The sequence below is a fragment of the Petaurus breviceps genome, unplaced genomic scaffold (assembly GCF_028583685.1).
Source record: "Petaurus breviceps papuanus isolate PSGF00001 unplaced genomic scaffold, PetGlider_PUasm1.0 90434, whole genome shotgun sequence".
NCBI lineage: Eukaryota > Metazoa > Chordata > Mammalia > Diprotodontia > Petauridae > Petaurus > Petaurus breviceps.
Window position 1 is genome coordinate 198,557 of NW_027187251.1, and position 23,281 is coordinate 221,837.

At 37.1% G+C, this 23,281-nt stretch overlaps 1 protein-coding gene across 8 annotated transcripts in view; it reads left to right on the forward strand.

The window, feature by feature from the left end:
- Window positions 1–23,281, forward strand: part of ANGEL2 (angel homolog 2) — a 30,885-nt gene that overhangs the window by 5,427 nt on the left and 2,177 nt on the right. For 6 of the 8 annotated variants that reach the window (XM_069108731.1, XM_069108728.1, XM_069108734.1 and 3 more), the window contains 7 exons: window positions 1,595–1,923; window positions 6,508–6,764; window positions 10,613–10,682; window positions 10,978–11,396; window positions 20,188–20,314; window positions 20,650–20,710; window positions 21,212–21,381. In XM_069108731.1, coding sequence (XP_068964832.1) covers window positions 1,602–1,923; window positions 6,508–6,764; window positions 10,613–10,682; window positions 10,978–11,396; window positions 20,188–20,314; window positions 20,650–20,710; window positions 21,212–21,381 — 1,426 coding nt within the window. In that variant the 5' untranslated portion in view covers window positions 1,595–1,601. Of the gene's footprint in view, window positions 1–1,594; window positions 1,924–5,663; window positions 5,790–6,507; window positions 6,765–10,612; window positions 10,683–10,977; window positions 11,397–20,187; window positions 20,315–20,649; window positions 20,711–21,211; window positions 21,382–23,281 lie in introns of those variants that run through there. The other 2 variants (XM_069108729.1, XM_069108735.1) reach the window with 2 other exon arrangements.

The window sequence follows — 23,281 nt, forward strand, 5'->3', positions numbered from 1 at the left end:
ACACACACACACACACACACACACACACACACACACACACACACACATGTGCCACTAAATGAAGGTATAGAAAAATCACAGAACTTTTATCACTGGGTCCACTACAAATTTGTTAAACAGTCCTTCACTGCTTCAAGGCAATCCTTCTACATCTTCCTTATCAATTTACTATCCCACTCTCCAGGAGCTTACAGTCTAATGGGGGAGACAACATGAAAACAGTATATACAAGACAAACTATATTCAGGATAAATAGGAAATAATTAATAGAGGGAAAGCACTAGAATTAAGAGGGGTTGGAGAAGGCTTCCTGTAGAAGGTGGGATTTTAGTTGAGACTTAAAAGAAGCCAGGGAGGTCAGTAGTGACCTGAGGAGGGAGAATGTTTCAGACATGGAGGACAGCCAGAGAAAATGCCTGCATCTGAGAGATGGAATGTCTTGTTCATGGGACAACCAGGAGGTCAGTGTCACTGGATCAGAGAGTGGCTGAATGGAGGATGGATTGGATTGGAGAGAGACTTGAGACAGGCAGACCCATGAGTGGGATATTGGAATAATCAAGGCATGAGGTGATGAGGGATTGCACCAGAGTGGTGGCAGTGTCAGAGGAGAGAGGAGGCATATTCAAGAAATGTAGAGGTGATAATAGCTTGGACATGGGGGTTAGAGATAGGGAGGAGACCAGGATGACTCCTAGGTTTCAAGCTTGAGGGACTGGGAGGATAGTATTGCCTTCCACAGTAATAGAGAAAGTGTATGTGTGTGTCAGGGGGAGGGAAGAGTGTTTAAGGGGAATGGTAATAAGTTCTGTTTTGAACATACTGAGTTTAAGACATCTGCTAAATATCTAGTTTGAGATGTCAGAGAGACAGTTGGAGATAGGAGATTGAAAGTTAAGAGAGAGGTTGGGGCAGGAAAGATAGATTTGAGAATTATCAACATTGAGATAGAAATTAAATCCATGGGAACTGATTAGATTATCCAATGAAATAAACAGAGAGAGAACAGAAGAGGGTCCAGGACTGAACCCTGAGGGACACCAATGGTTAGAGGCATGATCTTGGAGAAGGATCCAGCAAAGGAAAAAGAAGAGTGACCAAATAGGAGAACCAGGAGAGAGTCTTGTCCCAGGAATTTAAGAGAGAAGAAAGTGTCAAGAAGGAGAGAGTAACCAGCAGTGTCAAGAGGCTGGAGAGGTCAGGGAGAATGAGGATTAATGAAGACAACCAAGTGATCTTTTGTAACTTTGGAGAGTGCAGTTTCAGTGAAGTGATAAAGTTGGAAGCCAGATTGTAAAGGGTTAAGGGGAGACAGAGACAGAGACAGAGAGAAGGAAAGTGGAAGCAGGGCAAGGAAGGATCAAGTGAGGTTTGTTTTTTTTTTCAAGATGGGAGAGACGTGGCCATATGGGCAATAGGAATTGAACCAGTAGACAGGGAGAGATTGAAAATAAGTGATGAGTGGAGATGACAAGGGGGCAGACAGTTGAAGAAAATCTAGATGGAATGGGATCACTTGATAAATTGATGTTTTGATTCTCTTAATTGTGACTTAACAAAATGGTACCTTAACAAAAATATTTATTTCTTTTAGATATCCCATGTTACCCTATCACCTGCAGAGCCTGGGCAGAGACAGGATTACACCATGGGAAATTTCTCAAAGATTTTGCTGGAACAGACACATCTCTAGTTTTATGAGGTGGCCTGGAAATTATTCTTGGGCTCCTTATCCATACTTCAGCAGTCAACATTGCCCACTAAACTGGAGGCCACCTTGTTTATTTCTACCTAATAGAAGTCAGTTTCAGCACTGGAATTGGAGACCTGACAACTTTGCACATACATCTTTGTTTCACCTTTCTAGTTACATAATGGACTCTGAGGAAGATAAGCCATCATCAAAACGTCAAAAAACCCAAGGTAAAATCAATACACCGTGTCTTGGTGCAGAACTGACCTTTAACCATTAGGATGAAACTTGGAGATTTTTACATTTTACCCTGAAAAAAAATTAACTCTTGTAAATGATTGGGGTGATGGGTATTTTTTTCCCCACTGATTTTAACCATATAGAATGCCTTTCTTTGCAAAATTGTTTTGATTTTTATGTTCAGTTAAAAAAAGCTACCTGGAGTAAAAGCGGAAGCCTGTGATTCCATGGATGAGATATATTTGGGAATGCAAAGAAAAATTAGTATAGCAAGGTGGTAACTCTTAAATTTTTTTTTAATAAGCAATAGGGGTTAAGTAACTTGCTCAAGGTTACACAGCCAGTTATTTCTGGGTGTGGTGCTGAATGTCTGAGCCTGGGATTCGATCTCCAGGTCATCCCAACACTGGAGCCGGTACTCTTACTCGCTGAGACACCTGGCCACCCCAACTCTTAATTTTTTAGAAATGAATTGTTTAGCCTCTGAATTTGTAGACTACCTATTTCTTTTGAATCTTTTGTCTGCATGTATTCCCTAAATTGGATTTAGTGATTATCATTTAATTTCATTTGTGTACATATTCCCTACTGGGAAGATCAGTTAAATTTTAGAAGTATTTTATTACAATTTGACTCATTTTGTCTGATCACACTTCCCCAAGGTCCTGATTAAGGGAATATTTCTCATGTAGTAGATTTAGAGATGATCTTGTCCAACCCCCTCATTTTACAGATGAGGTACTTGAAGCCCAGAAAAATTAGCTAACTTGCCCAAGTTCTCAGAGTAGAAAGATTGTTTTTATCTTATCAGATATTTCATGGCAGGATAAGGGCTATCAGTCAGGAAAACAGCAGTGTTATTATGACTCACTTTAAGGTAAAACTTGAAGAATTTTGCATAACTGTTGACTTTAATTGACTCCTTAAAATTGGATCAAGCTTCCCACTTATTTTCCCCTGATCATAGCATACCTACTATATCACAACAGTTCTTGTATTGTAACAGGTTTGGAACCTGAGCATTCCATGAGTCATTTTGGAGGGCTTGATGAAAAAAAAATGTTAAAGATCAACTTGTGTAAACTGTGCCTGACTCGAGCCTTTCTCTAATACTATCTCAAAAATTGGAAAAGATTGCATTAAAAAAAATGCAAGAGGGGTCCATAAACTCTGAAAATTTCAAAATTGCTACCATAGATCACCAGGTAGTGCTAACAAGATGTTATGAAAGTAGGTTTGTAAATGGTAACAATTATAAAATCCTTATTAAATCTTCAGTGTATGCACATAGATCTGCATAATCCCTGCCCCCAAGGAGCTTGTGTTCTTTTAGGGGAGACAATACATACACATGTAAATAAATACACTAAATAACTAATAATATAGGTAAACTCTAGTATTAATAGTTCATATTATGGTTCCAAAGAGTCGAGAAAAAGAAGGGAGTTGACTCCTTTTTTCTTGGGTGCAGGCAAATTTTGAATAGGCACAATTTGTTTTTGATATCCTATTCTGTGATTGCATAAATTTTTAATTTAAATCCAAAAGAAGCAGCTATACTTGAATATCCTACAATGGAGCTCTTAATGTTCAAAACATAGGCTACTTGAGACATGAGATTTTTCAGTGTATAATAATAAAGTTATCTTTCTTCCCTCTCTCTACTTCTTAGGCTCCCCATTGTAATTTCCTTTTGCTCTCTAATGACCCTTCACATCCCTAAACTCTACTTTTGGATTTCATCCAGGTCTACTCTCCCCCTCACCCTAAAATGTTCCATATTCAGAACTTGTCTACCTCACTACCCTTCCCCATCTCCAAAACCCCCCTAAAAACAAAACAAAAAAAATTTAAAAAATATTCCTTCCACATTTCGTCATAGTCATATTAAGGGAAAAAATTATGTAAATTATTTTCCTAATGTGTATGATTAACCACCCCCTAACACACCCAGAAATATTCTTAGTTTAAAGAGAGGATGCTTATTAAAGGCCTATAAAAGAATTGTTGGAATTTTAGGCAATGTAACAGTAAACTAAAAAAAAAAAAACTGGTGTGGGGGAAAGATTTGGAAGGTTGGAAAGGGAGAATTATATTGCCTCCACTCCTGTGAGGAATAAGTTGGTGGAAATTAGAGGGAGGAAGACTTAGGATCAGTATCAATAACAGTTTCCTAAAGAACTATCTGGAAATGGACCAGACTACTGTAGCACCAATGCAATATTTACAGCACCCACAAAAGACCATGACTATAAATATCGCATGACGGTTCATCACAAAATATACCACATTCTCTAGGTAGAGGACAAAACTGAAACATTTATTTAGATACCAGAAAACCAGTCCCCAAACCAGTAAGCCAATTCCATTATAGTACCAAAGATATTAAGAGGCCATAATAATACTAAGAGCCACACCATCCTTTAGCCTTCCCACAAACCAATACAAGATCAATATTTACTCCTGCACCTCTCTTTCCCATGGCCTCTCTGGCTCTGGCTACCAGCTTCCTGTGGGCTCTGCTTCCCTTCAGTAAACTCCTCCCACCACAGGCTCCATGTGATTACATTCAGCCTATTAGGGGGCAGAGTTTACTTTCAAAGCAGGGAAGGTCTTCAAATTCCCCCCTAGGTCTGTTAAATGACAGGGAAGATCTTCAAATTCCCATTCCCTTTACAGCGACCATGTGAGTTTGTTAATACCTTGTTACTGGAAGTAGTCACACAGGTTGGAAGATCACTTGTTTGGGATGTTGCAGGAACTGATTAATGTTTTGGGAAGGGGATTGAAGTAGGTCCCTTCAGGTTCTTTTATTTTTGCTAAGTATTCTTCTAGTGTTAGCTCTTCTAAAATGTTCTAGAGCTTCTACCCTTTCTTTACTTTTGAACTTAGATTCTCTAAAAGTTTGAATTTTTTGAAAAATTCTTTCAAAACAACTTCTGTGGTAGCAGAGCCTTCACTAATGTGGAGGACAGGTCAAAACAGTGGCATATTTTTGTCAGGTTGTTTGTAAGTCAGTGACCACCTTTATTTGTAATAAGCCATACACGGTATAAGGTATCTATGATTAATTTTGTCTTACAATCATGTTACTAATACTTTATTATAACTAAGTCCCACTATAGTCATGAAAGCATCCAATCCCTATCGCTAGCAATTCCCTTGTCCCATTGAGTGGAGGAAAACAAGCAGTATATGCCCAGGAGTCTTTAATATTCATGTCAATCAAAAAATAGTTGCTGGGCCAAGGACTTTCTTATCTCTGTATCTCCTCTGACCCTAAGAATGGTGTCTTACACATAGGTGTATAATAAATTGTTGTCAGATGAGCAAGTCCAGGTTGGTACCCACAAAACTTAAAGGAATCATTTTCCTTTCTTTCCACTCATTGGACATAAAGCCCTTGAGGTGTCCATGCATGCTATAGACACGGGCTCAGCAGGGACATGTTCTGACATCATCTACCAAACACCTTCCAGGCTATGACCTCAGAGCCCTTATGGTCTCTGGCAGGGAGAGGAAAAATCTTTAAGAGAATTCTTCTGAGTGTTTCTAGTCTGAATGCTGGATTCCTAGGACTATGGTTTCCAGATTATTATAATGTTCCTTTTTAAGGAACTAAATTTGTCCTAAATATGTTATTTCTTCTAACATTGGAACCAAATAATGATATTAGGTGGGATGTGCATATAACTGCTACTGTTTGAGGCTGTGCCTCTTCATCTTGCAGGTTGCCTGATGACTTTATTGAACATAAACTACCACGTTTCTGTTTGCTTCATGTCAGATTGATCTGCCAACCGTGGTTGTTAAACCAGCACCCTACAGCCATGCCACATCGCTTGACTTTGCATTGGTGTGTTTTGATAGGCTTTCTTCTCCCTGAACTGAACAGAGTTACTCTGCTTCAGCTTAGCAAACAGCTATTGCCTCAGTGTTTTCATCTTTGACCTCTTCTTCCCATGTATCCCTCCCAGGATGCCAGCCCCAGGAGCCATTCTGGCATGAAATCACTTGTGGATCTTATCCTGAGGAAATTTGAGGGGAGGGTTGGGATGAAGTGGATTAAAACAAACAAAAAAAAGGATTGGAAATTACCGTCTCTGAAACTAGTTGTGTGATCACAAATTCTCTGAGCTTTGGTTTTTCTTCATCTATAAAATGGGCATTGTATTGACACTGCCTACCTACCAGGGTTGTTGTGAGTGTCCGATGAGGTGATGTCTGTAAGGATCTTTGCCAGCTTTAGAGTGCTATATAATGCCAGGTATTACTATTTATAGTCTTTTAATTTTTCCAAGGTGCATGGTGCCTAAAGGACCTACATCCCTGAAAGGTCCTCAAACCTTTTTTCTTCTTCAAAACATCATTGGACTGGGAGCTGCCTAGGTGATTGAATTTGTTAACATCTTTCTCTAGTGTCAGGGAAGACTCTTGACTATACATAGTGTTATTCTAGTGATGAGGATGCCCTCAAGTTAGAATTCTCAAAAAGCAGAGACTTTTATATATAGGTAAATGTGTTTATGCTTCTAAGATTAATTCTTTATATTCTGTCTACTGTATTTTGACAGGCGTGATAAAGCGGCATTGGGAATACCTCTGTCACCATAATAAAGAGAACATGAAGATCCTAGGAGATAAACATGTTGACCAAAAATATAAAGATGAGAAGGAAAAATTTGAGTTTTCAGTCATGTCCTATAATATCCTTTCACAGGATTTATTGGAGGATAACTCGTATCTCTATAGACACTGCCGAAAGCCAGTCTTGATCTGGGGCTTTAGGTTTCCCAATATCCTAAGAGAAATTAAGCACATGGATGCAGATGTAAGTGTACACTATCATTGAAAATGCCTCATACAAGAAAAACTTGAACTCTAAACTTTATAAATAATTTAATTACTTAAGTTGTTTTGCCCTCATAGAATCATTCTTGTAGTGGGAAAGGAAGAAGTTTGATAAAGGTTATAAAACTGATTTTTTTAAAGGTATAAGACTTGCAGAAAGATATTAATGATATATTAGCCATATACCTTTTCTAGAGGGGACTTATGAAATAAATATACTGAAAAAGTGAAATGACATTTTTGACAGGGAGCAATTAAAAAAATGTTAGGGGGTACTGAACACATATGTTCAATAATACCTTAGTCAGCTAGCACTTAAGTAGGCACCATGCTAATCATTGGGAATAGTAAGAAAGGTGAAAAACAACCCCTATTCTTAAGGGCACAGTCTAATGGAGAAGACAACTATATATATATATAGCATAAATTAGAAGTAATCTCAGAGGAAGGGCTTCTTGTTGAAGGTGGGACTTCAGTTGATACTTGAAAGAAGCTGGGGAAGTTAAGAGGCAGAGGATGAAGAGGGAGAGCATTCCAGGCATGGGAGACAACCAGTGAAAATGATTGGAGGTAAGAGATGGAGCACGGTGATCAAGTTACAGCAAGGAGGCCAGTGTCACTGAATTACAGAGTACATAGAAGGGAGTAAAGTTTGAGAAGACTGGAAAGGCAGGAAGAGACCAGGTTGTGATGGGCTTTGAAAGCCAAACACAGTATTAAAACCCGAACAAAAGGATTTTGAAAGTCAAACATCAGGATTATTGAGAATTCCATATAGGTATAATTCCAAATTTTTATGTTAAAGCAGGATAGTTGATTTGCTTTTAGAGACTTTGGTGTAACATGATATAGCAATGGTAGGAACTTTATTTTTCAAGATTTGAGGTATGCACAGCAGTAATTAAAAATATTTTATTTTATATGAAAAAGAAATGTAATTCTTATACTAACATCTTTTAAAACTAAAGCATTTTCTTTGTTAAGTCTTAATTTTTAATAGTGAATCATTTAAATGTATTTTTTTGGTTCATATAATCTTAAATTTGACATCTCATCAAACTCCTCCTCTCCCCCCAAAAAAACAACTAAACCTCTGAAGTCTTCTCATTAACTTCTAATATAATTTAAAAGGTAAATTCACAACATGTGGAGATAAATAAAAGGAATTTTGTAATTGTAAATTGTAAACTGATAGTTTAATGGAATGGATGAATATTTACAAAAATATAAATTGCCCAGATTCTACAGTGGGAACTAAAATGCTTCAATAGTCTTATGAAACTAAATTGAACTAGCCATAAATGAACACCCTAAGAAAAGAACCATAGGAGCAGATGGATTAACAAATGATTTCTAACAAACATTTAAAGAACAACTAATTACAATGCTTCATAAACTGGTTTTTTTTAAATAAAGAAAAACTCTACCAAATTATTTTTATGATGCAAATTTGGTCTTGATACCTAAACCAGAAAGAGTCAGAACAGAGAAATAAAACTGTAGACCAATTTCTGTAATGAATTTTAAAATAAAATACTAGCAAGGAGATTATTACAATATATCACAAAGATCATACACTGTGACTAAGCTGGGTTTATACCAGAAATACAGAACTGGTTCAATATTTAAAAAAAAGTATAAGCATAATATTGGCCATATTAACAACAAAAGCAACAAAAACATATTCATAAATCAATAGATGCAGGAAAAGCTTTTGACAGTATGTAGTACTTTGTTCCTGTAAAAGAAAACACTAGAAAGCAGAATAATAAACAGAGCTTTCCTTAAAACAATAACTAGTATCTTTTTTTTTTTTTAAGTAATTGGGGTTAAGTAACTTGCTCAAGGTTACATGGCCAGTTATTTCTGGGTGTGGTGCTAAGTATCTGAGCCGGGATTCGATCCCCCAGGTCATCCCAACACTGGGGCTGGCATTCTTACTCTCTGAGCCACCTGGCCGCCCCTAGTATCTTTCTTAAACCAAAGCAAACATTATCTGTAATGCAGATAAGCTAAAAGCCCTTACAATAAATTCAGGGGCAAGGCTAGGATGTCCATTATCACCATTACTAATCAATATTGTACTAGAAATGCTCACAATAGCAATAAGACAAAAAGATATTGAAGGAATCAGTATAGGCAATAAGGAAGCAAAACTACCACTCTGCAGATGACATGATGGTTTACTTAGAAAACCCAGAGAATCAAAAACTAATCAAAACAATGAACAGTTAGTTTTGATAGGATATAAAATATAAAAAAAAAGTTAGGATATAAAATAAATCCACACAAATTGACGGTTTTGTATATTACCAACAAAACCCAGCAGAAAGATAGAATGAGAAATTCCATTTAAGATATGTGCAATTATAAAATAATTGAGAATCTTTTTGCCAAGAGAGAGAACTGTGTGAACACAATTACAAAACACTTTTCCCACAAATACAGATTTAAGTAATTGGAGAAATATTAATTACTTATGTGAGCATACTCAACCAATATAATAAAAATGACAATTCTATCTAAATTAATTTACCTATTCAGCACTGTACCAATTACCAAATAATTATAGAGCTAGAAAAAATTCATGACAGAGTTCTGGAGAAGCATAAGGTCAAGAATATGAAGGGAATCAGTGAAGAAAAAGCAACCCAGAAACAAACAAAAAAAATGAGAAGGAAGGGCACCTAGCAGTCCTAGATCTCAAATTATACTAAAAGACTATAATCATTAAAACAATTTGGTTCTCTGATAAAGGTCTCATTTCTAAAATACATAGGGAACTGAGTCAAATTTACAAGAATAAGAACTTTACTCCAATTGTTTGATGTTCAAAGGGTATGAAAGACAGTTTTAGGTGGAAGAACCCAAAACTGTCAATAGCCATATGTAAAAATACTCTAAATAATTTGAGAAATTTGAATGAAAACAACTGGGGTAACACCTCATACCCATTCAGATTGCCTAAGATGATAAAGAAAATGACAGTTACTGAAGGGAATATGGGAGAAAATGTACAGTAATGTACTGTTTGGTGGAGCTGTGAACTAGTCCAACCATTATGGAAAACAATTTTGAACTGTGCCCAAAAAGGTGTTAAACTGCACATACCTTTTGACCCAGCGATACTGCCACTAGGTATGTACCTCCAAAGAGATCAAAGAGGAAAGGTTTCTGTATATACAAGAATGTTTAAAGTAGCTCTTCGTGGCAGCAAAGAATTAGAAACCGAGGAGATGCCCATCAATAGGGGAATGACTGAACAAGTTATGGTGTAGGGATGTGATGGAATACTATTGTGCTATAAGAAATGAAGAAAGATGGTTTCAGAGACCTAGGAAGAATTGTATGAGCTAATGCAAAGTGAAAGGAGCAGAACCAGGACTACAATTTATACAGTAGCAGCAATATTGTAAAGAAAATCAGCTTTGAAAGACTTAGTAACTGATCAACACAGTTCCAAAGGACTCATGATGAAATATGCTATCTTCCTCCAGAGAGAGAATTGGTGGACACTCGGTACAAATTGAAACATGTTTTCTTTTTTTTCTTGGAACATGGCTAATGTAGAAATTTATTTTGCACTAATGTTAGTAGTGTTTTATTTAAAATTTTTCTTGCCATCTCAGTGAATGAGAGGTGGAAAGAGAAGGAGTGAGCACTTTAGAACTGAAAAAAAAAATAAAATTGATTAAAGCTTTAAAAAAATCTAATATGGCAAACATAACACTTTGGAAACTTATTTTTAATGATCAAGGGAACATAAAATTTTCTTTTAGCATCTTTACTGGTATGCTGAATTTATATGTTACTTTCTTTTCCTTCCAGATTCTTTGTTTACAAGAAGTACAAGAAGATCATTATAGAAAAGAGATCAAACCAAATTTGGAATCATTAGGTATGATACAACGTTTAGCTAAATTAATACTCCCCGAAATTTAGAAATATTAAATTATGGCAATCGAAATAGAGCTGTACATAACATATTTGGGCAAAAAAACCACTCCAGGTTTTCAAAACTGGCACCATTTATCTAAGAGGTATTTGAAACAGTAAGTGTATCAAGGTGACAATATGCTGATTTCCATTTTTCAAATTGAAAGGTCTACATTAAATCTTAAAAATAGTGGAATAGCACAGTATTACTCTTATGATTAAAGCTAACAATATTAATTAAACTGTATTTTTCATAGGATATCATTGTGAATATAAAATGAGGACAGGAAGGAAACCTGATGGCTGTGCCATTTGCTTCAAATGTTCCAAATTTACACTGTTATCAGCAAACCCTGTGGAATTTTACCGTCGTGATATACCCTTGTTGGACAGAGACAATGTTGGACTGGTATTACTCTTGCAGCCCAAATTTCATTGTACTGTCTCTCCCATATGTGTAGCTAATACACATCTATTGTATAATCCAAGACGAGGTGATATTAAATTGACTCAGCTGGCTATGCTATTAGCAGAGATCTCCAGTGTTGCCCATCAGAACGATGGCACTGTCTGTCCCATCATTATTTGTGGTGATTTTAATTCAGTTCCTGGCTCTCCACTCTACAGTTTTATAAAGGAAGGAAAATTGAATTATGAAGGACTTGCCATAGGAAAGGTAAGTATTCTCTTTATATCATTTTTTTTGCTAACTGTATTTTTTATAAAAAATTATGGGGGCAGCCAGGTGGCTCAGTGAGTAAGAGCACAGGCCCCAGTGTCGGGATGACCTGGGGATCAAATCCAGGCTCAGATACTTAGCATCACACCCAGAAATAACTGGCCGTGTAACCTTGAACAAGTTACTTAACCGTGATTGCTTTAAAAAAAAAATTATACAAATCCGGGGTCAGATACTTAGCACCATACCCAGAAATAACTGGCCATGTAACCTTGAGCAAGTTACTTAACCCTGATTGCTATAAAAAAAGAAAATAAAATAAAAAGTCTTAGGGGCGGCTAGGTGGCGCAGTGAGTAGAGCATCAGCCCCAGAGTCAGGAGGACCTAAGTTCGGTTCCGGCCTCAGACACTTAACACCCACACAAAAATACTAGCTGTGTAACCTTGGGCAAGTTACTTAACCCCAATTGCCCTCAAAAAAAAAATTTATGTATTTACTTTGAGCATTCTTTTCTTTTTAAATTTTGAGTTCCAGATTTTCTTCCTTCGACTTCCTCTCACATCCACTGAGAAGGCAAGCAATGTGATATTAATTATACATGTGAAATCATGGAAAGCATATTTCCTTGTTAGTTGTATTTTTACTTTTTTTTTCTTTTTGGAGAGTAATTGGGGTTAAGTGACTTGACCAAGGTCACATGGCTAGTTTTTGTGTCTGAGGCCAAATTTGATCTCAAGTCCTCCTGACTTCAGGGCCAGTGCTCTATTCACTGTGCCACCTAGCCACCCTGTTAGCCGCATTTTTAAAAAAAGAAGAAAAATAAAGGGAGAAAATTATACTTCAGTTTGCACTCAGAGTTGATCACTTCTCTCTCTAGAGGTAGATAGCATTTTTTCATCATGAATCCTCTGGAATTGGCTTGAATCATTGTATTGATCAGAGCAACCAAGTCTTTTCATAGCTGATCATCATTACAACATTGCTGTTACTGTATATGATGATCTCCCAGTTCTTCTCACTTCACTTTGCATCAGTTCATGTCACTTGCCATGTTTTTCTGAAATCACACCCTACTCATCTTCCATAGCACAGTAGTACCCTATCATCATCATATTCCACAACATGTTCAGCCATTCCCCAGTTGATAAGCCCCTTGATTTCAAGTTCTTTGCCACCATGAGAAGAGTGTCTAGAAATATTTTTGTATATTTTTCATTTTCTTTGATGTCCTTGGGATACAGACTCAGCAGTGAGTTGCTGGGTCAAAAGTATACATAGTTTTATAGCCCTTTGGGCATAGTTCCAAAGTGTTCTCTAGAATGGTTAGACCAGTTCATTCCATCAGCAGCTCATTAGTGTACCTTTTTTTCTCCTCATCCCCTCTAGCATTTTCCATTTCTGATAGATACGATGTAGTACATCAGAGCTGTTTTAATTTGCACTTGTCTAATCAATAGTGATTTAGAACATTTCATTTGATCGTAGATAGCTTTGACTTCTTCTGAAAACTGCCCATTTATATCCCTTTACCATTTATCAGTTAGAAAATAGCTCTTATTTTTACAAATTTGACTCAGTATGTACTCAGTATATAGTTAAGAAATGAGGCCTTATCAGAGAAATTGGCTGTAAAAACATTTTATGTACTTCATTGTCTATAGTACCTTTTAGCATAATGTAGTTTCTCCAATTATCTCTTTTAATTAGGTCTATTTTTGTTTTTACTTTGTCTGAAGTCATGATTGCTACCCCTAACTTTTTTTTTTTACTTCATCTGAAGCATATTAGATTCTACTCCAGTCCTTTATTTTAACTGTGTGGATGCCCTTCTGTTTAAAGTATGTCACTTGTCGAGTATATTGTTGGATTCTGGATTCTCACCCATTCTTCTTCCTGCTTCTGTTTTATGGGTGAGCTCATCCCATTCCCATTCAGAGTTATGATTACTAACTATATTTCCCTCTATCCCATTTTCTTCTGTTTCTTCCTCTTTCATCTTGTCTGTCCTCAAAATTACCTGTAACCACTGCCTTCCATAATCTGCCCTCCCTTTAAGCATTTCCACACTCCCTTTTCTCTTATCCTTATTCGTTCCCACTTTCCTTTTGGGTATGTTACTTTTCTATACAAAACTGAGTATGTATATTTTTCCCTCTTTGAACCAATTCCAGTGGGAGTGAGATTCAAGCATAGCGGTATTTCTCCCCTCTCCCTGCCCCCCAATTTTCCCCTTCATTGTAAAAGCTCTTCTTCAAGTGCCTCTTTTATATGAGAAAATTTTCCCCATTCTAATTCTCCCTTCCCCTTCTCCCAGTGCATCCCTCTTTCTCACTCCTACATTCTTTTTTGAGAGATCTTCCCAACATAATTGACTCAGACTTGTACTTGCTGTCTATGTAGAATCCTAACTGTCACAGTAATAAAGTTCTTAGGGAGTTACATGTATCATCTCCTCATATGGGAATGTAAACAGTTGAATTTTTTTTCTTTTTATTTTTTAGTTTACATAATTCATTTCCACAGGATTTTGAGTTACAAATTTTCTCCCAATTTTTTCCCTACCCACCACCCCAAAATAGCGAACCCACTAAATATCCCCTCCCCAAATCTGCTGTCTCCCATATCTTCCCCCACCCCCCTCCGACTTTCCAGTAGGGCACAGTGGATCTCTATGCCCCGGTGCCTTTTTTTTTTTCTTTTTGGAGGGCAGTTGGAGTTCAGTGACTTGCCCAAGGTCACATAGCTGGTTTTTGTGTTAAGTGTCTGAGGCCAGATTTGAAATCAGGTCTTCCTGACTCCGGGGCCGGTGCTCTATTCACAGAAACACCTAGCCGCCCCAGTGCCTGTATATCTTATTTCCCAGTTGCATATAAAGTAATAGTAGTAATAGTATATGTATATATTTTTAAACATTTCATTTTAAAACTTTGAATTCTAGATTCTTTCCCTTCCTCTCTTGTCACCCACCCTTACTGGGAAGATTAGTAATTCAATATAGGTTGTACATGTGTAGCTAAGCAAAACATTTCCATAGTGGATATATTGTGAAAGACTGGCTATATTTCCCTCCATCCTATCCCACCTCCCACTTGTTCTATTCTCTACTTTGATCCCGTCCCTTTTTAAAAGTGGGTGCTTCCAACTTCCCTCCCCCTCAGCCTGCCCTTCCTTCCATCATCCCCCCTCTCATCCCCTTCCCCCCTACTCTCCTGTAAGGTGAGATACCCTATTTAGTGTGTATGTCATTCCCTCCTTAAGCCAAATTCAATGAGAATAAGGTTGACTCATTCTCTTTTGCCTTCCTGTTCTTCCCCTCCATTGTAACATTTTTCCCTTGCCTCTTCTATATGAGATAATTTACCCCATTCTATCTCTCCCATCTCCTCTCATTATATTCCTCTATCACCTCTTAATTTCACCTTTTAAGTATCATCCCTTCCTATTCAACTGGTCTTGTGCCCTCTATGTATACCTGTACACATACTATACACTTGTATACCTGTACACATACTATACACATACACACACTCACATATGTATTCATATGCCCATATACCCTCCTATATAGACATATATATGTATGTATACATATACAGATATATATTTACCCACACATTTCTATTCCCTTCAACTATTCTCATACTGAGAAGAGTTTCATAAGTTACAATTATCATTTTTCCATGTAGGAATATAAATAGTTCAACTTTGATAAGTTTCTTGTGATTTCTTTTTCCCTTTTTACCTTCTCATGCTTCTCTTGCTTCTTGTATCTGAGTGCCAAATTTTCTATTCAACTCTGTTTTTTTCATCAAGGATGCTTGAAAGTCCTCTGTTTCACTGAATGACCATATTTTCCCCTGAAACATGATACTCAGTTTTGCTGGGTAGGTGATTCTTGGTTTTAATCCCAGCTCCTTTGACCTGGAATATCATATTCCAAGCCCTTTGATTCCTCAGTGTAGAAGCTGCCAGATCCTGTGTTATCCTGATTGTGTTTCCATGATATTGAAATTGTTTCTTCCTGGCTGCTTGTAATATTTTCTCCTTGATCTGGGAATTCCGGAACATGGCTATGGTATTCTTTGGATTTTACTTTTTGGGATCTTTTTCAGGAGGTGATTGGTGGATTCTTTCATCCTCTATTTTGCCCTCTGGTTCTAAAACATCAGGGCAATTTCCTTGATAATTTCTTGAAGGATAATTTCTAGGTTCTAGTTCTAGGTAGTCCTGTAACTTTTAAATTATCTCTCCTGGATCTATTTTCCAGGTCAGTGGTTTTTCCAATGAGATATTTCTATTTTTTTATTTGTTTGGATCTATTTAATAGTATCTTGATTTCTCATGAAGTCACTAGCTTCCATTTGCTCCAGTCTAATTCTGAAGGAATGATTCTTTTCAGTGAACTTTTGAGATTCTTTTTCCATCTGGCAAATTTGGCTTTTTAAGGCATTCTTCTCCTCATTGCCTTTTTGAGCCTCTTTTGCCAATGGAGTTAGTCTATTTTTAAGGTGTTATTTTGTTCAGTCAGGTTATTGATTCTCGTTTCATAATTTTCTTGCATTGTTCTCATTTCTCTTCCAAGTTTTCCTCCACTTCTCTTATTTGGATTTCAAAATCCTTTTTAAGCCCCTCTATGGCCTGTAACCAGCTCATATTTTTCTTGGAAGCTTTTGGTGCAGGAGTTCTGATTTTGTTGTCTTCCTCCTGATCCATGCTTTGATCCTTTTTGTCCCCAAAATAGGAGTGCAAAGTTGGGTTGCTCTGTTTGCTTTGCTTCCTTTGTCTGTTCATGTTGCCAATCAATTACTTGATTTTTGAGCCTTTTTCCACAGTAGAATTCTGCTACCAGAAAGGGGATCTTTATCTGAATTGCTGGGGTTTTCTCAGCAGCTGGAGCTATTAGTTGGGTTCCCTGTCTGAATCCTCAACACGCTCTGGCAAACTGGTCATGCACCCCAGGACCTCCACCCTAGACAGTGATCCAGATCCAAGCAGGTTAGAGCAAGAGCGATTACTCCTCAGACTGGTCGCTTGGTCCCCTACAATCTGAGGCCAGGAGCTCTGAAGCAGCAGGGCCGCAGAGCCTTAGCTGCTTCTGGCCCCGGGGGCAAAGGCCAGATCGCACTCCCAAACTCCCTGTTTTCCCACAAAGTCTACATTGACCTTTCACTTTGTCTTTGGCATCTATAGGTTGATAATTCTGGAAAACGCCACAGCTGCTGGTGATCTGAAGTCCAGTGGCTGGTCAGGCTGCCCTGAGGCTAAAACCTCTGGCTCAAGCTGGGCTTAGCTCAGCTCCCACAGTGCTGTGGTGGTCCCTTCCTGCTGGCCTGCTGGGCTGTCTTCAGCGGGAAGTTAGCTTCTCTCTGTCATTTTGTGGGTTCTGTAGCTCCAAAGTTTGTCTAGAGTCATTTTTTACATGAATTGGAGGAGGTGGAAGCCAGAGCCTCGCGAAAGTCCTGTTTCTTGACTCTGCCCCAACAGTTTAATTTTATTGAGTCCCTTATGATTACTCTTTCATGTTTACCTTTTGGTGCTTCTCTTGAGTCTTCTGTTTGAATGTCAGATTTTCTATTCAGTTTTGATCTTTTCAGTAGGAATGTTAGAAAGTTCTTTATTTCATTAAATATTTAGGTTATTATATATCTAGGTAGGTTATTCTTAGTAGTAATCCTAGCTCCTTTATCTTCTGGAATATCATATTCTAAGTCCTCTGCTCCTTTAATGTGGAAGGGCTAAATCTTGGGTGATCCTGGCTGTGGCTTCATGATATTTGAATTTTTTTCTTTCTTGTTGCTTGATGTATTTTCTGTTTGACATGGGAATTCTGGAATTTGACTGTAATATTCCCAGGAGTTTTCATTTTGGGATCTCTTTCAGAAGGTGATTGGTGGATTCTTTCAATTTCTATTTTACCTCTGGATCCAAGATATCAGGATGTCTTCCTTGACGATCTCTTGAAATATGATATCTGTGTTCTTTGATTGTAGCTTTCATGTTATCCAATAATTCTTAATTATCTATCCTTGACCTACTTTGTTGTTTGTTTTTTTCCAGTGAGATATTTCTAGCCTATTTCTTGACTGTGAACTTTATGTTAAAGTTGGGCTTTGCTCCCCTGAAAGTAGGGAGGCATTGTTCCAAGCTTCAAGCAATTTTGTGCTGCTCTTTTCAGAACGAGTTCTAGGTGTCTGCAAGTTTTTGGTGCTTCCAGGTGGTGTGATCCTGGAAGAGTTATAGTCACTGGTCTCCTAGTCTTCATTCTTGTCTTTACCCATGAAGGGCCCCTGATTCTCTGCAGCCACAGGTGTTGGTGCACATCTTTGCTTTAGAACTGTGACCAGGGCCCCTGCTCCCTTGTGGCCAACCACCATGCTCCTCTCCGCCCTGTAATAGTGACCCTGAACTGTGTATGGCCTATGGAGTTGCCAGTCAGCAAAAGTTGTATCCATTGCCAGCAAAGGATTCCCTGTAATTTTTCTGACCAGTTCAACCATCTTATCATCTCTGGGCTATGAACTCCCAAAGCTGCTATGGCGGGGAGAAGGGGAAAGGGGAAGGGGACTGGGACTCCAGACTGTATTCTATCCCAGTGTCACAGACTTCTCTTGCCAACCCCTTAAGTTTTCTTACACTGAAAAAAGGTCTCACCCTGACATTTTGTTGGCTCTGCTACTCCAATATTTGATTTAAGGCATTATTATAAAGTCATTTGGAAGGGAATATTGGGAGACTTTAGTTGAGTGACTGTCCCTAATGTGCCATCTTGGCTGATGACTGTTATTTATTATATTGTAAAGAGTTGGTACCAAGTTACCGGGAAGGGCATTTAATTCTATTCCTTTTACCTTACTTCAGTGTGAGGTCAGGGGCAGTGTGTCTTGAAAACCACCAATAATCCTGTAGCTTCCTTGTCAACAATTTTAACTCTTCGCCAGCATTGTTAACAAGTAGCCAGATTGGCTAGTTTAATATTCTTTATCCTAAAGCCAAACTTTGAAAGAACTTAGGAATTCTAGGTGGAAGGGAGAGGGAGTGCAGTCTAGGCATAAGAGACAGCCTGTGATGTAATATTGTGTGTGAAAAACCGCAAGAGCTCCAGATTGACTGTCCTGAAAAGTGCATGAAGAGGAAGTAATGTATAGTATAACTGGAAAAGTAGGTTAGAGGCACCATGTAATGGACTCTAAATGCCAAACAGAGGAGTTTGTATTTGATCCTAGAGATATTATCTACTAGAATTTATTGAGCAGGGGAGTCACATGGGGAACTCTGTGCTTTAGGATTATCACTTTTGTATTTTTTCGGAGGACATATTAGAGATGGGAGGAATTTGACACAGGGAGACTATTTAATTGTAGTAGTTCAGAAAACTAGTGGTGAAGGTCTGAACTAGGGTAACTGTGGTATGAGTAGAGAAAAGGGGACAGATGCAAAGTATGTTGAGAAGTAAAATCACTTGGCAACTCTTTAGCAGTGTAGATTTAGAAAGAATGAGATGAACATATGAACCTGGATAACTAGAAGGATGGTGGTAACTTCAGTAGGAATAAGGAAGTTTGGAAGAGGATTTGGTTTTAGGGAAAAACTAATGAGTTTTGTTTTCAACATAATGAGTTTGAAGATACCATGTGACATCCATTTAGAAATGTCAAATAGGCAGTTGATGATAAGGGACTCTGAAATTCAGGAAAGAGACTAGGCCTACTTAGATATATAGATCTGAGGGTTAACATAGAAAATCACTGCATCCATGAGAGCTAATGGAGTCACAGAGAAGAGAAGAGGGCTCAGGACAGAGCCTTGGGGAACACCCACAGTTAGAGAGTAGGCTATAGATGATCTTCCAGCAAAGTAGACTTGAAAAGGAGAGGAGAAAGTAGTGACAAATGTTTGAGAGAGGTCAAAGTTTTAGAATTGAGAAAAGCTCATCAAATAAACCAATTAAGAGATCCTTGGTAACTTTGAAGAGAGCTGAGTGGTGAGATTGGAAACTGTCCTACAAAGGTTGAGAAGTAAGCAAAAAAGATCATATTTAATTCCTCAAAAAACTCTTCCAGGTGTACATTTTGAGAGATGGCAAATCAACTTTGACTAAATCCTCAGGAATTAAGAATGAAAATTATAATGTGGATAAAGAAAAGAAAAAGAAAAGTCATTGTATTGATAAAACCACTGTTTATATCTTTTTAATTATTCTCATATTTAAAGAAAATATTACATGAGATAGAGGAAAATGTTGACTTTTCAAGTGTAAACATTTAAATTATTTCTTAATTTTAAGCAGATAAAATTTTGAGGTGTTAAGCCATTTCACAGGTTGTTCAATAAAGCTTGCTTTTCCCATTCTGAGATTCAATTTCATGTTACACACTTTATATAGCAATTTCTTTGAAATTAAAAAAAAAACTATTTAAGAACCTTCACCAAAGTCTTAAAGCCCTTATGCCTCATCCTCACTCTGTTATCTGTGGTTCTTAAAGGCAGTGACTGCTGAATAATTTTTTCAGATATGAATCATTTAGGCTTTCCCTGTGGTTTTGGTGATAAGATTATGTATGTCATCCTAAAATCAGCCTAGATAAATTCAGAGAGGCTCATCAACAGAAGGTTGGCCAACATTTGGTGAAACTTTTGGCCATGCAAACTTGTGAAATATTTACTCTTTGCTGAGGCATAGGGGATGGGGATGGAGGTTGCCATCTCCACTGGTGGAGGGAGTACCTACACTGTTGAAGCATCAGATCTTTATTAAAGTTATAACAGTTTGTTGGAATTTTGTCTTAGGTTTCTGGTCAGGAACAGTCTCCCCGGGGACAAAGAATTTTGTCTATTCCAATATGGCCTCCAAGTTTGGGTATTTCACAGAATTGTGTCTATGAGCTACCACAGGTAACAAGAGTAGAAAAGACAGGTAAGTTTTAACAATTCATTAGGCCTTCTTCGTGTGTGATACAAAATACAGAAACATTGTATTTTTTCTTTTTTAGAGATTCCTATATTATCTTTAACAATAAAAAGTTGAGCTTCAAAAAAGTTTATAATAAATTGCATGTGATTTTGGTTGTGTTTGTATTTTATTGCTATTCATTAAACTTTTTTGAACATCAATAGTATATAGCTCCTTGGATGAAACACGTAACATCTATCTCAAATATCACGTAAACATAGTAGATATATGTGAAAAGGATGAGCTAAGAATATTTAAGTCAACACACTCGGATTTTAATGTTTGTCTTGCTTTTATAGAAGAGGATGATGTGACACAAAAACAGTTGGAAAAAACAGAGGTCCTAGTGGCAGCTAAAAAGTGAGTTCTGAAAAATGACAAGCAGTTTATTGACTCCTATTCTTCTGAAGGCATGGGATTACTAGAGTTAAAATACATTTATTTTTTTAAAACCTTGCCACTTAAAACTTCTCTTGTAGTTGATGTGATGCTTAAAGAGTAAAGAAAAATCTTATGGATAAAATTCAACAAGGAGATGTGTTCCTTGAAATTCACTACCATTTACTATGTTTAAGTAATAACTTAAAGTTGATTTAGCATATTGAGACTGGAACTGACTGCTGAAGAAATTTTGATTAGAAATAAACTAGATTTCACTTAATAATTATATGTAAGCATATGTACTCTTTTATTGTGGGAGTTGGGTATATCTGAAGATAATTTATCTAATGAATTTAGGAGTTGTTGGTTGCTTAGTGTTAATAGATTCTCAAGTCTAGCAGTTAAATAAATATCAATTTAAATTGGAAAAGATATGATTGACATAAAAACAGGTTGGACACAATTTTTTTTTTTATTTAGATTATCTTCAAACTTACATCACCATTTTAGCTTGTCATCTGTATATTCACATTACCTTCCCAACACTGGAATTCCAGAAGTGACAACTTGTCATTCAAAAAATGCTGTAACAGTGGATTACATTTTCTATTCAACAGAAAAGGAAGCTATTAACACACAAGGTAAAAAAGGTATTATCTACTGATGTTTCCACTAAAGAAGCATAATGGTTAGTTATATTTTAATAACTCAGCTAGAAAAAAAAAGGTTCTGGGTTTATAAATTAAGTAATTCAAGATTTGACAGGGAGCATTCACTTATATTACTTGCCTTTTCATTTTTGGTTTAATTACATACTGGTTAGGTGGGTTATAGAGAAATGCAAAACAGATAATTGTTCTGGTTTCTTTTTTATTTAAAGGTATATTTATTAATACTTAATTGTGATATGCAGATGTTTTGTGGGTTTATCTTTTATGCTACTTTTTTTTTGGGGGGAGAGAGTTGGGGTTAAGTGACTTGCCCAAGGTCACATGGCTAGTTTTTTTTTGTGTCAAGTGTCTGAGGTCAGATTTGAACTCAGGTCCTCCTGACTCCAGGGCTGGTACTCTATTCAGTGTGCCAACTAGCTGCTCCTCTGGTTTCTTTCTTACCACATGAGGAAAATAAAGACTGGAGTTAGGTGAAGATAGGGTTGAGTATTCCTGGGAGAGAGGTCACAGAAAAAAGGTTTGAAAGGAAGAGGGATTTGAGGTTGCTAAGTGCCAGTTGATTGAAGTACTTAAGAAATGGATTAGAGGATCAATAACAGTGGTGACTGTTAAAGTAACATAACCCCTAACTGGGCATAAGAGGTAATTTATGGTCAATTTGAGTGTTTCACTGTTAGCATGAAGGTATGGAAAGAAACAGGAGGAGGACCTCCCAAAATCAGTGTTTTCTGAAGAATTTGTGGAAAGAGATAGAAGTAAATTGCATGTAATGAGAAAACTTAGAAATCAGCACCAGCAGAAAGCATATCTACATAGATGATATGACAGAACCATCAGAACATTGAAACCATGAATCACATTTTATGTGGGAAGAAATCTTTGTACTCTGCATTGCACAGACAACATCATCTGTAGTATCATGTTCACTTTTAGGTGCCACATTTTAAGTTGAACGTTGACATGCTCAGAGGAAACTAACAAAGATAGTGACTAGTGGAAAGGAAGTGTTCTTAAATCCTGTCACAATAGGACCTAATATGTTTAGCTTAGAGAAGATGAGAGTGTTTTCAAATTCTTGAAAGATTGTCATATGGAAAAGCAATTAAACTAATTCTTTGTATCTCTGTAAGGCAGATATCTGGTTGGGAAGGAAGCAGATTTCATTCCATTATGAGGAATGATTTTTTAATGTTGACAGCTATCCCAAAATGGAATAGTGTACTTTCTGAGGTAGTCATTCTCCATAAATAAATGTGTTCACCTAGAGAAGAATCCAACCACTTTTCAGGAGTGTGAAAGAGGAGGGGGTTGGGTAAGGAACTTCTAAATCCGCTACTACCTGTACAAGATCTAGAATAACTAGTGATTTTTGAAACATTTATCTTTAAGCTATAGAAAATGCCTATCCAAATCAGATGTAGGTGGCCATTCATTCTAAGGATTTTGATCCATCTCTCTATGTCCCTCTCCTTTTTTAATCCTGTGTGACTGTTATTGAATTCTGTTGTTAGCACTAGTGCCTGTCCCCTCTCTGGTTACGTCTCTCCTCTGGCTTTATGGGCCTTGCCACTTCGGCAGAATGCCACTAGGTGGTGCAAGAAGATTGTAGCATAAAATCACACAACTCAGGATTAAAGAGAAAGAGCCTTCTCCTCTGACTTGTGTTACTAAACTTGGTTTTGTGGAATGGCAGAATGGTTAGCGAATGACATTTTTATGTTGTTGTCCATCTTAAATGATTCTTTTTTAAAATTTACTATGTATAAGTATTCTGTACTAAAGAGTATTTACAGAGCCTGCTATAGGCAAAACTTTTAAGATCATAGGAGCATAAGATATAATTAGCAGTGTTAATAATTACCCAGTAATAGTATTTTAT